General features: G+C 40.9%; 1 protein-coding gene across 1 annotated transcript; it reads left to right on the forward strand.

The window, feature by feature from the left end:
• Positions 1 to 557: 557 nt before the first annotated feature.
• Positions 558 to 14,829, forward strand: LOC117134653 (transcription factor collier-like). The gene is made up of 5 exons (XM_033295033.1): positions 558 to 1,304; positions 5,519 to 5,736; positions 5,811 to 5,866; positions 12,038 to 12,111; positions 14,691 to 14,829. The coding sequence occupies exons 1-5, from the start codon at positions 1,129 to 1,131 to the stop codon at positions 14,827 to 14,829; spliced, it is 663 nt and encodes a 220-aa protein (XP_033150924.1). The 5' UTR covers positions 558 to 1,128.
• The last annotated feature ends 1,616 nt before the right edge of the window (positions 14,830 to 16,445 follow it).

Raw genomic sequence — 16,445 nt, forward strand, 5'->3', positions numbered from 1 at the left:
CCGCCTCTCAATCACTGGCAAGGCACCCACTTGGAGGACCCCTAGCAGCAGCAGTGGCAGCGTGTCTGTGCCAATTCACAACGTTCCAAATTCCCACGACAGGTCACACCCACACAACTCACACATGCTCGCTCTCGCTCTGGCATTACTTTCGATGCGCTCGCTCTCTCACACTCGCGCGCGTTCGAGTGCTCTCTCGACGACGTCAACATCGTCGTCGGTGGATGGTTGCTGACAGTTCGGCTCTCGGTGGACATGAAATGAAAACAAAAATAAAAAAAAAACAAAAAAACCACCACTACTGACGATAGGTTAGACTGCCATTCGTCCAGAGCAGAGGCAGTCAGTCTGTTGGGCTTATTGTTGTGCTGCGAAACGTTTGCTCTCGCTCTCTCAGCATTGGTCGTTTGCGTTGCGGCTACAATTGCGCTGCCGCGCCGCTGCCTTGCTGCCTTGCTGCGTTGCTGCCTCGCTGCCACTGCCACTGGCACTGCTTGGGTTTTCTTCTGTTTCTTCTGGTGAAGCGCACTCGGATTCAGTTGGGGTTTAACAGCCACTCGGGATGGTAGCGCGCGTCGCTTAAACTTGTTGCGAGACCAATTTTCCGAAAGTCCCAAATTCTCTGCGGTGCATTGCCACACTTACACACACAAGCTTATACCCACAGGCATACAAATACAAAAAATATTAGCAATACCAATACGAATACAGACGGGCTCTGATTCTCCCAATTACAATTGCCCAACAGTGTCGATTTTTGTGCGTCGCTTAATCAAACGCTTCAGTGTTCGTTCAAGTGCTTCTCACACTCGCGATCCGGCCAGCACTCTCTAGAGAGAGAGACAAGTGACCCAGACAAAACTCAGTGTTAACTCAGTGCTTTGATCAGAAATAATTGCAATAGCCGCGTCAACAGAAACCACATTCACCACGGCAGCCACAATTGCAACGTCGCCCGCCGCGAGCAACTACTCGAAAGTGAGCGACTATCCGTACGCTGATCTCCACCAGCATCATCACTTCGCTAGTACAGCTCCCCTGACAAGCGGTGAAAGCTTCAAGCTGCGATCCGAAGATCCGGTGCCGGGCTTTAGCTCGGCCTCCCCTTGGTCCACGCTCGAGCTGGGCATGGAATGGGGACGCAAGCTCTACCCCACAGCGGGTCCCAGATCAGCGGGCAGCTTGATGTTCGGCCTGCCGCCCACTGCAGCGGACATGAATCAGCCGCGCGGTCCGATGACGTCGCTCAAGGAGGAACCCCTCGGAGGCAGATGGGCCATGCAGCCAGTTGTGGATCAAACCAAGTAAGTTCAGTTAAATTAGAATGTCTCTATTAGTTAAAGGTGGCCATAAAAATTAATATAAAGTGCGCTAGGCTTAGAATTGTCTTGGCTTGTTCAAGACTTTAAGGAATTCAATCGAGTTTACTAGAAGCAAAGCTATAGAATTATTTAAGTCAAGTTTACAGTGCAGATTTTATAATGCAGCATGTTAAGTTGGCAAAGAGTTCACTTGACTCTAAGGGATAGAACTTTCGCATCAAAAACCAGCTCCAAGCTGACTTTTATTTGATTTAAGTTTGATTTAAAATTAAAATATTTGAGCAGCTTGCCAAATATATAAATTAACAATTGTAATTGCCTTAATTTATTTACACTCGAAAAAGCAAAACTTTCAATTCAAACACTTAACACATGGAGCTTTTCTTAATCGCTGCTTTGGCAACAATGTTGCCAGCAACACGCGTCATGTTGCGGCAACATCAAGCTTAGCAAGAAGAGCAAAAGAGCGTTTGTTTACTTTTCGCCAAAGCCGGCAATGCGCCCAATACAAATGTCCCGAGGGGCAGAGCAATGTGTCCCTTGCCGACTGCTCCCAGGGATGCCGCAAAAACAAAACAAAGATTCCACTCAAAATTTGCACTCAAAATTTACGCACGTAGCTGCGAGCGGCGAGCGGCGAGCTGCGAGGCGAAACGAGTGGCATGATGATGCTTTTCATGGAGGCTAAGCACGCACTTTCCGGGGTTGACTTGTGATGCCGGAATGCTTATTTTATGTGGGGGAGTCAGCAGCAGCAGCCAGCTCAGTGCTTTTTTGGGCTTTGTGCGCTCAAAGGGATGTTTTTGTTGTTGGCGCTACACTTTCACTTTTTGCTTCGCCTTGGCGTTCATTTCAATTGAAATATAACAAGCAGCTTCGACCAGCGGGGGGAAAGGGCAGTCTTGCCTTGCGGGGGAGTGGTGGAGTCGTGGCCAAAAGCTTTGTGTGTGTTTTGCGTGTTTGTTTAGTTGTGTCTGAGATGTTTTTAGCGTGAGATGTTCGCGCCGAGAAGAAGTGCGCGCGTGGCCGAAATCGAAAGTGCGAGCGTTCCAAAGATGACAGCGGGCTACCATTCAGCGACGGCAAATCAACAGTCCCACCAACACTCGTTTAGCCAGCAGCAGGAGCAACAGCATTTGCAGCAGGAGAACATCCTGCAGCAGGATCATAATCATAATCAGCTCAATCAACGCAATAACAGCAATAAAATAATGCGCTGTGATATGAGGTAAAAGTTAAAAGTGGCTAGAGGCTGCTAATTGAATTCAAAGTTTGCCCAATTAAAACAAAGCAAGTTCAAAAAGTTTTTTAAAAATATGTGACAAATTCGAGATACAGCATAAATCATTTTATTATCTGCAAGAAAATTTGAGCTGTGTGAACTAAAAACTAAAAAATTTAATAAAAAAAAACTTTGAACCATATATTTGTATATTTTGTTAAATCTTAAAATCAACCTTTTTTTCTCATAATGAAATTTACAATTAAAAGAACAAAAATGAACTTTGAAGCCAGCACAAACTACAGTGAAAAAAAACTTATAAGAAGTAACGAACAAAAAAAATGGAGAAGGATTCGCTTTAATTTTATTACCATAAATCATACTCTTTAAATTTTGCATTTGAAGAAATTTTAAACTACTAGATTACAATAAAAACTTTGAATAAGCGTAGGGTGCATATTTTTGTTGTTAAATATATAGAAATTAACAGCTATTAACATTAAACTATACAGGAACTGAAGAGAGTTTAAGCTTTTAAGAAAAGTATACAGTGGTGGCCAAAAAAATGCGACAGCAGCGTTTTTATATATTAAAGAGCTTCCGGCTTCAAGTATATTCTGCGAAGCATATTAAATTAAAATATAAGCTTAACATAGCCAATTTCCATTTATAGAATTAATTGCATTTTATTACCAGTACATTTTTCTTGTTTAAATTTTAAACAATTTAAATGCATTCTTTGCTGAGTTTGTTGCATTAATTTAAAAACTAATAACTTATGCCCTCCAAATTCTATTGCAAATTTATGGTTGAAAAAGTTAGCCTGGCAAACAAATAAAAGTTTGAAGTGGCAAATAAATTAAACTACTATCAGCTCGAGTGTATTATTCTAGTTTATAGTTAGAGCCAACTACAAAGAGGCACTTGTTTATTTATCTATTGTCACTAGTGTAGCACTTACTTGTATTGCAAACAATATTTGCTCGTAAATCACAAATATTTGAAATTTATTTCAACAAAGATTGCCACTGCAGTTGCTGCTTGCAACAATGGCCATAAACTTGCAGCAGCAACAACAACAACAACGAAAGCATCTGCAACTGGAGCAACAAAAGCATATTTGTAAATAAAGTTTAGTATTTTAAAGCGAAATACGTGCAAATGTGGAGGCAAAGCAGGCAGAGGCAGTTGATATAAAAATTTCACGTGCACAAAAATAGACAAAACGTGATCAGGGGCGACTGTGTGGCAGTAACTACTGGTGGTGGTGGGGGTGGTGCTGGTCACCTGGGCATCGATTTTCGACAATTAAATGTTGGCATAATAAAATCAACAGCAAAACGGCCACAAAACGTTTTTCGCAAATTGGCGGCAAGTGCAAACAAGTCAACTGCCACAAAAACCATAGAAAGGATAACAGAAAAAAATAGAAATAGAAGTCAACACGACGCTCAGACTCTAACAATTGAGTGTGTGTGCATGTGTGTGAGTGTGTGTGTATTTGAAGCGCAGGTCCTTGTGCTCGCAGTCGCAGTTTTTTATGCGCCGTATTATTTTGCCGTTCAGTCTATAACAATAACCTTTTGCGCCCCCGGAATGTAACATGTCTGGCATTTATAGAGAACATCAGTCGGCAATAGAACTCCTCCGGAGTGTGGCTGTTGCCATTTGAATGCCATTCAATGTATTTTGCAGCTCCTCACCTGTGTTTGGCTCCCTCACCCAGGCCACAAATTGTCTAATTTCATTTGTTGTTCGACAATTGTGCAAGTGAAAATTCTGCATGCAAATATGCTTAATTTTAGTAGGTCAACAAAAAGTATATCAATTGAATTATTTGAAAATTTCGAATATTGTTAATTTGTTAATGAAATTAGCTGTGCTAGCTACAAATTCAGTCAAAGTCGCTGCGAAGAATTAAATTGACAGAATGTGCTGCATATTTATTTTATATAGAAACTTTACAATCCTTTTTTAACTTATGCTTAACTCTAAATATATTACAAATTTTGCTGCATCTATCATTTGATTAAAAAATTCCAAGTATTTTATTTTTACTTAACATAAATTGATTTACACACTAATAATATACGATAGTTGCTTTTGGTTTGAGCTTAGCTTGGTTGGGGGCTTTGTTTAATTTTCGTGGCGATTTATCATAGCAGCTATCATTAGGTTGGTCCCAGTTCGAGCACGTCCACTGGCATTATCCTTTGGCAAATGTGTATATAATTGCAGGGCGTCCAGGAGCGCGACAAGGCGCGCAAGCGAGATAGCTATAGTCTATAGTACTTCTTGACATTTCCTGAATAAATAATAGAAATCTGATAAAATCAGCATTTTCTAAATTAAATTGTTCGTTATGCATACGAAAAAGGCAGGCAAACACACAAAAAAACGAAGCGAAATATACGAGGGGAGCTGGAGACAGCGCCCCCGTCCCCACCCCCACTACAACAATAGTTAGCATTGTGCGGTAATTGCGCTGACAGGACATGAGGACATGCGGCAAGTTGACCATAAGGTGAGCTAGAGTCAGAGACAGTGCTGACATTTGGCATATGGAGTGTGGAGTGGAGTGGACGACAAGCCTTTTGGCTCAATGTCCTGGCCAGTGGCCTTATAATTACACTCTGTTTGCTTGGCCCACATAACATGAATATATTTTTCGTTTGCTGTTGTTTGTTGCTTGTTGTTTGCACAACAGTGACGACGACGAGTCCTGTGCTAAGTCCTTTATTCATCAGGATTATTGTGTCACGTTGAAACGTTGCTTATGCGCTTTTAATGATAGTTTCTACTTGGCTGGCTGGGCTGCTGCCTAAATGTCGCTGTCAACTAATTGAGTTCTAGCCCGAAAACAGAAACAAGAGTGAGCCTTGTTAATTGCAGTGCCGACTGTTTGCACTGTTAATAGCATAATTAGCATGAGTTGCTGGTTTTAAACGCACATTTCTTTTAACATTAATTGCAGCCTGGGCATTGGACGCGCCCACTTCGAGAAGCAGCCGCCCAGCAATTTGCGCAAATCGAACTTTTTCCACTTCGTGATTGCGCTCTACGATCGCGCCGGCCAGCCCATCGAGATCGAGCGCACGGCCTTCATTGGCTTCATCGAAAAGGACTCGGAGTCGGACTCGACCAAGACAAACAATGGCATACAGTATCGGCTGCAGTTGCTCTATGCGAATGGTGCGTATGAATTTTAATTTAAAATACTATTTAAGTTAGTTAAACTTTTTGTTTGTTTATTTGTTTGCTTGCAGGCGCGCGTCAGGAGCAAGACATTTTCGTCAGACTCATCGATTCGGTTACCAAAGCGGTAAGTTTTTTAGCACTTATATCCTTTAAAGCTTAAGTTACTTTTTGCCACGCCATCAAAAACAAATTCCTTCCACTTGGCTGGACTCCATACCTATTTTCTATTCATTGTGCACTTTATTTTTTTTGCTGATTCGAGCATAAGTTGCATTTGAAATTGATTGTCACGGCTAATTAAGTGTGTCCTGCTGCTGCTGCCAATAAATTGAGTCGTCAAACGCTTGCTGGTCGGACAAACGAGCAATTCATTCACACACACACAGCGCAGAGTCGGGCCAGGCGACGCGCCTTTGAAAGGGGTGTAACTGAGTCCATACGAAATCCAATTGAACATGCCTAATGCGCTTTGTTGTGGGTGCTACTCCTGGCTGCAGGCTGCACCATATGTCAGCTTTGTTAGCGCCTAATGCGTGTGCTCGCTCTCTCTCTCTATCTCGCTCTCTCTCATTCTCTATCCTTTTTCAAGGGCAATTAATTTCTCGAGTGACAAATTTTTATAGACGTTTGTTTGCTCGTCGTTTGCTTTGGCGCTTTCTTCGTCTACCATTATTTTCCCTTTCGAGTGGGCGTTGCCTGCACCCGCTCGCAATAAATTTGTCCACAAATTATCGATAGCTCTAACTGCCAATCGCCCCGCCCCGCCCCACCGCCTGATCCCGCTGGCTGGTCACCAATGTCAGAAATCCATTAAGCGCAACGCTCGAAATTCAATCGCAGATTATTCGCCAACATAAATCCAATCATCGAAAATACATTAGAAATAATCAGAAACCCTTGGGTCTAGGCTGTCCTTAGAAATTTTAAAATATTTTAGACTCACTTTGGCAGCCTTTCCAAAAAAAAAAAAAAAAATATATGTATTTTGAATGCAGGCGGCGTAACACACGATAAGAGCTTTATATGATTTCTATTGAAGAAGTCAGAGGAAAGGATTGTAAAAAAAAATAATAATAATAATTAAAAATAATAATAATAAACCCATTTTTACAGAGCTCTACAAGTATAGAGTTTACTATTTATGCTGGCGTATATATTTCTTTAATATAGCGAGCCATTAATAAATAATCTGTATTGCGTCACATTTGTTTCTTATTCATAAATTGTAAACGGTTTGGTTTCTAGGAATTTGCTTATCTGCAACAGTTTCCGACTAACTTTAAATATATTTAGAATTAACCAATTTCAATTAAATACATTAGCAATAAAAAATATTTCAAAGCATACAAATTCCCAACCCTTAAAGGCACTGAAGTGACATTTAAGTGACTGTCAGTTGTCAGACTGCGAGTCTGGATGCTGTACACCAAACTGAGCAGTAAAGAGCGCAATCATTTGATCGGATTAGTTTGGGCTTAAACAACATTCAACTGAAGCTGGTCAGATGAGTACCCTTTGTATTTGGTGTAGCTCTCTGGCCTTTTGTTTTTTGCATACGCGTGCCGGGCGGTGCGTGCTCGGCTTTTTTATCTGCAGGCACAAACTGAGCGTAACAGGTAAAAATATATAACTGTTTGCTTATCTGTGCGTGAGAGCGGGCGGTGTAACTTGAAGCTCGGCGATTAAAATAGCAACAAGGCATTGTCTTAGGCTCGAGTCTAATGCAGTGAAAATGCAACACAATTGTCACGTGTCGAGCACGCTGAGCTCTGAGCTCTGAGCTGAACCCTTGCCGACTTGGCTTCAACGATTTTATCGACAGCGGACGGACCCGCGGCCGTAATGCTGCTGGCTGGCAAATGTAGCAAATCATCGTCATAATCATAATTACATTCGATCAGATAACGCCTGCTACAACGCACGCCCGTTCCCGTTCCTGTTCACCTCCCCACAATTGCAATACGAGCTAACCGGGCAGAGCAGCCAGCAGGACGACTCAATTGCCGTTCGCTTCATTTGCGCTCATATTTCACAGCGCATTTCGCGTCCTGGCTCCTGCTCCGGCATAAACATAAAACAAAAACTGCGCCGCAACTGCGACAACTGCCCAAAATCCTTTGGTTGCCAGCCAAAATCTAGCTTATCGCGATTTACACGCATTATGCGGCCGAATACACAGCAAGGCACACAAAAAAAAAAATCCCAAAAAGCGCAGCGAAATTCTAAACTGGCAAAGGGAGTAACAACACCAGCAAGCGCCGTTGTAAAGAGAGCGGGAGCAGGGGCTCTTTGCACGATTAATGCAGTCAGATAAGCGCCAATGCATGTGTGTGTGTGTGTGTTCGTGTGTGCTGCTAATGAGCAGCCGGCAGCGAGAGTAAACTCTTTTAATGCGTGCTTTTGCACTCACACGCTCTCATACAGCTGCAGTTGCCAAAAACACATTCATCACCCACACACAAACACACACACGCAGTCTGTCTCGCTCTATGCAAACAGCTTTGGCGCTCATCAATTGACTCGAGTGCTCACTCTCTTGCACTCTCTCGCTCTTTGTCGTCGCCTTTTGTCTGCTGGCGCTGGATGTGCGTGTTAATTAAGCGATAATATTAATTTGTATGTCAACACTTAAAAATAAAGCGTGAAAATTTTCGATTAATAACGCATTTCACATTACACGCCGCCATTGCACAATTGCTTTCATTGTCGTTCTTGTTGTCCAGTAAAATGCGATTAAAAATGCTTTCACGGCAAGTGCATTTCCACAGCGCTGCTGCTGCCGCTGCAGCTGCGGTCGCCAGCTGAAACGACACAGAAAGCAAAAGAGAGTGAGATAGAGAGCGCAAAAATTACACTACATATCTCTGCTCATTATGCAAATGCATATGTATAATGTTTATGTGCACAGATACATATATAAGTACATATGTAAGTCAGTTGCAATTGAAATAAACTTAAAATTTAAAGTGTTTCACATACATATTTTGTTTCTAGAGTTTGTAAATATTTTTAACGTGTTCCTTCGTTTCAACAATTTATGCGTTACGCTGATAAATGAAGAGTAAATAAATTAAGAGTAACCCTCGTTGCGATTTTTTCTCATACGCAGTCATATATTATTTTAATTTTTTTTGCTGTATGTGTTTGTTTTTTTTTGAGTGTTGCTCTCTGCCTGCGATAATTTATCTTGTTTGGCGAGATTTTTATTTTTCACGTTAAATATGCAGCATGCAAAAGCTTTTGAATAATGCAAAGGCCGCTGCGCTTTTTATTTAAAAAGCGATAATAACAATTTGCAGAAAAAAACAACAGTAAAACATTTAAGCTGCACAATGTTGTAAATTTTTACAACAGAGCGTTTAAATTTTAACATACACGTCAATCGTCAACTCTTCTGCCTTTCCCCTAGCATTCGTCACATCATCACTCGTCTCTCTCTCTCTCTCTCTTTTTATCCCATTTTTGTGTTGCTTTTTTATTTGTTGCTTGTTTTTTTTTTTTTTGGTGCTCTTATCCTGTCACTTCAGCAGCTTTGGCTGCTGGCCAGTCCAGACCAGACCAGACCGAGTGATAAATCGTAGTTTAAACGCTTTGACTCGACTTTTAGTGGCTGGCGCTTAGTTTTTTATTAGATGCACCATTTAACGGCACTTCGGCAAACCAGATTTACTCGAGATTTGAAGCCACACTAATTGTTTGAATTTTGGCCACAACGATGATTGATGGGCTCTTGCCAAGAAAACTAAAACACGTCACACAAAAAAACAAAAGCTAAAGCTCAACAAGCTTTTGCATTTTTCAGTCATTCGTGATATATATAGTTTAACTTATTCAGAAGGTACTCAAATCTTGATAAGCTAAATAATTAATTTTGTTCAGTAGTTCATTCAGCTTATTATCGAATAAAAACATTAAGTTCAAGCAGTAATCTCGACTCTATTATTTTTTACTCAATGACAATTTTAATTGTAAATTTTTAATGCGGGTTTATCAAAAAATGTATTTCCGTTTAGGTTTCTAGCAATTATAAATCATTGTCATTAAAAAATTTTTCATATTTTCTAAAGACTGTAATTCTAATTTTGCCAAATTTGATATTTAATGCTGCAAAAGCCTTAAACTGAGTTTCAAATTTCTTTGTAAAATATCTAAACTAATAAACAAAACATTGAAAGTCCATTAGAGTGGTCACAACAGCAAAACATTTGTCCAAAAATCTTGACGAAGGACACGCAGCACACACTAGTCCACGCTTCCAACTCTATAATTAGCTGCACTTGTCCCACAAAAAGCGAACTCACACTTTGCCTATCCCCCCTATGCCAAACTAACGGTAACTGCTGAGCATATATATTGGACATTGAGCCGGGATAGCATTGATAGCATCCTTTTTCTGTATGCTGTATGTTATCCCAGGACTTAGTTGAGTTTCCTGTTGTTAATGTTTGTTGCTCTTGCAGGCAAATACGAAATTATTAACCTGACAAACGGGATAATAAGGGATGATCATAACTTTATATGTTACCTACACGCACTCCTGACACTCCGGGGGGTGGTGGTGGTGGTGGTGCTGCTGCTGGTAGCGCTGCTGGCTCTGAAATTAATTTCTGATTATCTGTTTGGTTAGCGCTGGTTCCTGGGCACGAGGATGAGCTATAAAGACAGTAGCTACAAAAACAATGCACATATGCTGATGACGTCAGTGGCGTGCCGTGCCGTGCAGTCGTCCTTGACGCTCGCAGTGGCAAGTGGCAGCATTCGGTTGCACAGGGTGGTTTGCACAATCAAAAAAAAAAAAAAAAAGAGCCGACGTGTATCTTCAGTTATTGTTATTGTTTCATGCATTTTTAGAACTAGACAGATAGTGATGAATGAGCGCGCCCAACCCCCCCCTAGCCCTAGCTGTGTAGCCCTAGCCCTGTTAGCAGTCGCATATGCCGTGTTTTTGCCCAACTAATTCATTGGCTGAGTGTTGGATTACGGCGCATGAGGCCAGCCGCTTTAATCATTTTTAAATTAGAGAACTATGCGCCTTTTTTTTCTCTCCCTCAGTGGTTGTTGCATCGTTTGTTTATCTATTTGTTTGTGTTTTTGGCCCACTCGAGATTCTGCCCTGAAATTGCAACAGATTGTCTGACAAGAGAGCTGCACTTGCGGTTGCCTTGCCACATTGAGTGGCAAGTGCGTGTGCCACACACATGGCATGATTTTGGTTAGTGTAGAGTAAACTCCTTTCTTTTCTACTCCATGCTGTCGCCTAAGCAAATACACAAATATGTATAGAGCTCACCTCCATAGTTATTATTAGCCAAAAATATATTTTCGACCCACTCCCCTCTCTAGCCTCGAGTGTGTGTAAATATTGGCACAGTGTGTCCCATATGTCGACTAGTTGCACTGTAATTAGCATTTATGTTTGTTTGTATTTGTCCTGCGATAGTTCCTGTGGCAGTTAATATACTGGGCGCTGATAACAGCGATTCCTTTGGGAGCAGGTGCGTTTAAGCGATTAGGCTAAGCACCAACAACCAAGCTGCCAATCGATAACAGTAGCTAACTGGCTAAAAAACTATAAAGAAAAGAATAAAAATATAAATTAAACTATTTATTTACTCTATGCCATTCTGATCATATAAAAACTTCTTACTTAATTAAGAACTAAAACAAAACTAAACTAAAAAAAAAAACTTTCGACAGATATATTTTTATTTTATTTGAAATAAAATCAATAGACAATTTAATCAATAAAATATACAAGCTCTTACTTTTATTTATCAAAGCAAGAAAGAAAACTACAATATTGGAAACTCTTTTAAATTATTGCACTTCGTCCTTTAAAAGCAATTTTAAAGTAATATTTTTCTATATTTTAAAATAAATAAATAAATATAAATATTTAATATTCAACTCATTTTGATTGTTAGCTTGCTAAATAAATATTAAAGTATAGAAGTTATTATTTATTTTCAAATATTATTTATAATATGGGTCAATAAACAACAACTTTTAAAATATTTAATTCGTTTCGATTTTTAGTTTGTCATTTCATTTTCAACCATTTGTTCCTAAATAAATAGAAACTATAATTGAATTCTCTTAAGCTATAAAAAATACTATCAAGCTAAACTCAAACCCAAGCAAATCCAAGCAGTGCTGATTTGTCATATATCTCGGCTTGACATGCTTATAAGCTTTGACCAGGGCCTTATTAATATGTTATCCCTAGCATAAAACCATCTAATAAGCAATTACTTACAATACTCAAATCCTTTGTTTCCCTTTCGCTTTATTGCAGGCCATCATCTACGAGGGCCAGGACAAGAATCCCGAGATGTGCCGCGTGCTGTTGACGCATGAAGTAATGTGCAGGTAAGTTTAACTAGCTAACGGTAGACTGCTCTTGCCAATAATCTGCAAATGATTTGGCTGCATTCGCTTTGTAATCCACACCTCAATCTCTCTGGGGTGTTCGCTGGCTAAGGCGGCTGCAGCTCCCAGGAGCATTGGCAACCGAGTATATTTATATTTGCTTTTGCAAGCTTATAAAGCCACTCAAATTCTTGAGGGGGTGGGAGCTGGGTGGGGGCTCATTTGTTTTTAAGCGTTTTTAGCGTGATTTTTTCTTTACAAATTCAGCGTTCAATTTTACTTGTCTTTGACTTTGTTTGCTTTGTGCTTTTGCGGCCGCTTTAATGTTGTTGACTTTTAAGCCTGCTGCCAAGTCCTTCTTGGTCCTTCGACTGTCCAGCTGCTCTGACCATGCGTCCTGCGTTTTATTTTTACGCTCAAACGCACGCGAGCTGAAACGTATAAATGGCAGCCACTCCACCACCACCCACCACCCACTTACAGCGACTCCCCTTTATCTCTATGCCGCTCTCACTCGCTCCCACACATATCGCCAGAGTTAGCATCATCATATCTCCGGACAGTTCACCCTTCCAGCGCCCAACAAAATCTGACAGTTGAAGGTTGAAGCGCACTAAGAAAAAAACGAACATCATAATTCAAGTTCGACTTTCAAATACACTTCAGCGCCCAAAACAAAAAGTTGCTCATATTTTATTTAATTCATGGCTAATCAAAGCGCCATTTGTTTAGTTTTTGATTCAATTTCTTATTGGTTTATCTAGGCTATGACTCTTTTTGACTCAGTGCAACGCTATAAAAAAGCCGCAAAAGACAAGCATAAATACATAATTAACCACGGACAGGACGAGCCAACACCATATGAATACAGCAGTCCCTTCATGACTCGAGCACACCCCCCCCCCACTCCTTCGACTCGTGAGTTTGAAGTCAAGCGTCGCGCTTTGCCGGCTGCTTCTTCAGTATCTTTCGGATGGAATCAGACCAGTTTTATATGTTTGACGTGTGAGCAGTCTCTGATCCCGCACTAAAGACAAAGGACGACCGCGCCAGCTTTTCCGCGACAGGGAGGTTTGACTGTGACGTGCGCAACACTACCGTCCCTTCCTCTCTCTCTTGCCCCTCTATCGGAGTGGCCTTCTCTCCTTACTCAGCTTTTGTGTTCTGCAATGTGATGCTTCAGCAATAGTCTCGAAGAAATTCCAGCTAATGCGCGTTAGTTTCTGACAGTGCAATATCAAATTGACTCGCGTCGTTCTCTCTATGCTGTACAGCCACCGTGGTGTCTTGAAGATTGCTCTCATATGTGCGTTCTTCATGTATGATCGGATCGTGGTATAGAATGTTACTGTTTATAGAGCTAGAAGCGTGTGACGTTGTGACTATCGTCTCCTGTGAAAATTTTGACCCATCATTTTTTATTTTGTAATGTCTGGTATCTCGCTATTATGTTTCTTAGTTATTGGGGGTTGCTTTGGGATTCGATGTCTATTGCGAACTCGCTAGTGATAACCGGAATCACAAGTTTAACTCTTCTTTAAGTACGTAAAATGTCTCGTGTCATCTATATGTGTTGTTGTTATCTAGGATACTGCATCTTGTCATATTGTAGATAGCTTTATTGTATGATTAATTAACTCTTGTAATTCACTCTGTCATATTTGTGGATTTCTCATTTTATATTTTTTACTTAATGTTTATTAAACAGATATTATATAGCTACTAATAGTGGTATAGCTTTCACGAGTGATCTGGTGTCGTCGTGTGTTGCTCGTACATGTTCATCGCAATAGTAGTTGTTAGAATGTCTGTGTATATTAGAACTGTTGTGTATGTGTGTGTGTCTATAATAATTATTATGATCCGTACTATCGTTAGGTTTTAATATGATTTCTATTGTGTACTCTATCTCTGTTACTTTAGTATAGCTGATACTCTCTATTCGACATTACTATTACTGCTACTTAAGAAGGTATGACACCGACTCGTTAGTTGCAGTAACACTGCGCGCACGTACACGCCACACAGTCAGACACACAGAGTGAAGACACTGAATGTAGTGCTGACGTGTTCTTGTGATCGGTTTTGGATTTCCTCGCCTCATTTTAGTCATCCGATGTCTCTCCTCGTGCCTGTGCTCAAAGTCCGAATCGCTCATGTTGTGTGTGTGTCTTGTGTGTAGCTGTGTTGTGCTTGGTAGTGACTAGTGTGCTGAGCACTACCTCCTTTAGCAGGCACCCCTTGCCTTATACACACTCAAGCTGCCCATCGAGGCTCGTTGCAGATTGCCAATCAGATTACGCAAGCAATTGTAATACCATGTATCTTGATGTATCGAGCGTGTATAAACAACGTACAGATAATCTTTTGTGGGAATATTTGCTATATCTATACTAATAATCCTCGTTAATGATCATGAGCAACATGACTTAGAGACTTGTCAGTACACTCCTTGTGATTCTTTTCTCTGTTTTGTGCCTTGTTCTGTTCGTTGTGATGTGCCGCGTGCGTTGGTTCGTGCAATAGAGAGAGACTTAGACGACTTGTATTCACGCACGTAAAGTGTAACGCCTATCTAGGATCCCAGCAATGCTCTGCATGCTCGCGGAGGATAATGCTGAGCGTCAGCAGCGCAGAGCCAAGATGCCCCCGCATCACACCACAGTCGAGCCGACACTCTACATGTACAAGAGAGCGCCGCAAGTCTTGGCCACATGATTTTAAGATACTGAATGCTCTTTCATCGATAATAGCTGTGCCTCACTGCGTGTGACACTGGCTTGTTTGTAGTTAACTGGATTTTGTAATTATTTTGGAGTACAGATCTGCTACAGTGTCGCCATGTTCAAGTTTCGCCAGCTTGGACGCAAAGTCGTTTACAAGCCTGTTTTTGGCATAGCGAGCGTATCGATTATGACTATTATTTGGCATTGATTATTTACAACTCATTAAATTAAACATGTGATTCGAGCAGTAGGCACATTGCCCCATCTCGTATGCCATCTACCACCACACACCTCCGCTAAACCCCTCAGCATTTCCTATGTTGTTAGACTTTCGCAAATTTGGCAAAGATGCGCGAGCAGTTGAAGCATTGCTTCGATCGTAGTTGGCCAAATTATTAATAAAGTTCAGCATGGCATCATGGCAAAACGGCGAAAATTCTGATTCTATGTCATGATATACTCTTCAATTCTTTAATATAGGAACTGAGACGAGTGCAGCGCGCATTCAGACCTACGAGCAGCATCGCCCCACCCCCACCCACAAGTCTATGGTCTTCCTTCACTAAGGTTTGGCTGAGTCGTGGCTCCCTGTACTCTTTGTGTGGTTACCCTTCAGCGCGTGTCACGCTGTCAGTCGACTTATGTATGTATGCAATTCATCCTTGCGGCCTAGCATCTATCTCAAGCGCTCACGTTCAAGATTCGCCACAGCCACTTGTTCCAAGTACGTGGTCAGCCTAGCCACGACCTGGGAGGTGGGTGCGGCGCGCTACATTGCTCAGCTCGGAAAGTTATTATTAAGCGGCATTGACAAATTTGTTTGCAATATAAAATATCGCGAGCAGGGGCGGGCAGGGATTTGCATTTGGAAATTAAATGCTGGTTAGTTAGAACAAAAAGCAAAGTTAGAGATGATTTTATGATGTAATTGAAAAAGATATGATCTGTATATAAACTATTAGCCCAGATGACTTTCTGTACACGTGATTCTCTACTAAAAAACTCACAAAAGTAAAACCACTCATCTCGTTTTTATAGTTTAGAGTTAATATCCAGAAATGTCAGATTATCAGATCTAAGACATCCATAAAATATCTATCTGTTATCGGAAGTACGTATAACTAGGAAGTCGATCGAATTACATTATCAGTTCTGATGTCTGTATATATGATATGGAAAATATCTAATAATTATTCGTATATCGGACTTATATGAAAGAAAGTACTTCATTTTGTGTTTGCTTTTCATTGCAGTGGCGCCTATTCCGTCTCATAGAGACTGGCACAGTTTGAATTTTAAATGCATATTTCAATGACAATTATTTGTTAGTAAATTTTACTCTTCCTTGACGATACTCGTGAAGATGTGCATTCAATTCTGGAGATTCAAGTTGCTTTTCTTCAGCCACACAAATTTAGTTGATTTGCATTTGCGTATTGGTTCATCTTTAAACCGTTCAATTTTGTGTGCGTGGAAGTTATTCTTGGTTCTGTGCTTGCTCGTCCTTACAGTCTCAATTTGGATCGACTACACCCTTATGCAGTATAGACATCTTTGGAAGGTCAGACGGAGCGATACACAAACAGTTCATTTGGACTAGTCAACGCC

Source organism: Drosophila busckii, chromosome 2R (genome assembly GCF_011750605.1).
Source record: "Drosophila busckii strain San Diego stock center, stock number 13000-0081.31 chromosome 2R, ASM1175060v1, whole genome shotgun sequence".
NCBI classification, from domain to species: Eukaryota; Metazoa; Arthropoda; class Insecta; order Diptera; family Drosophilidae; genus Drosophila; species Drosophila busckii.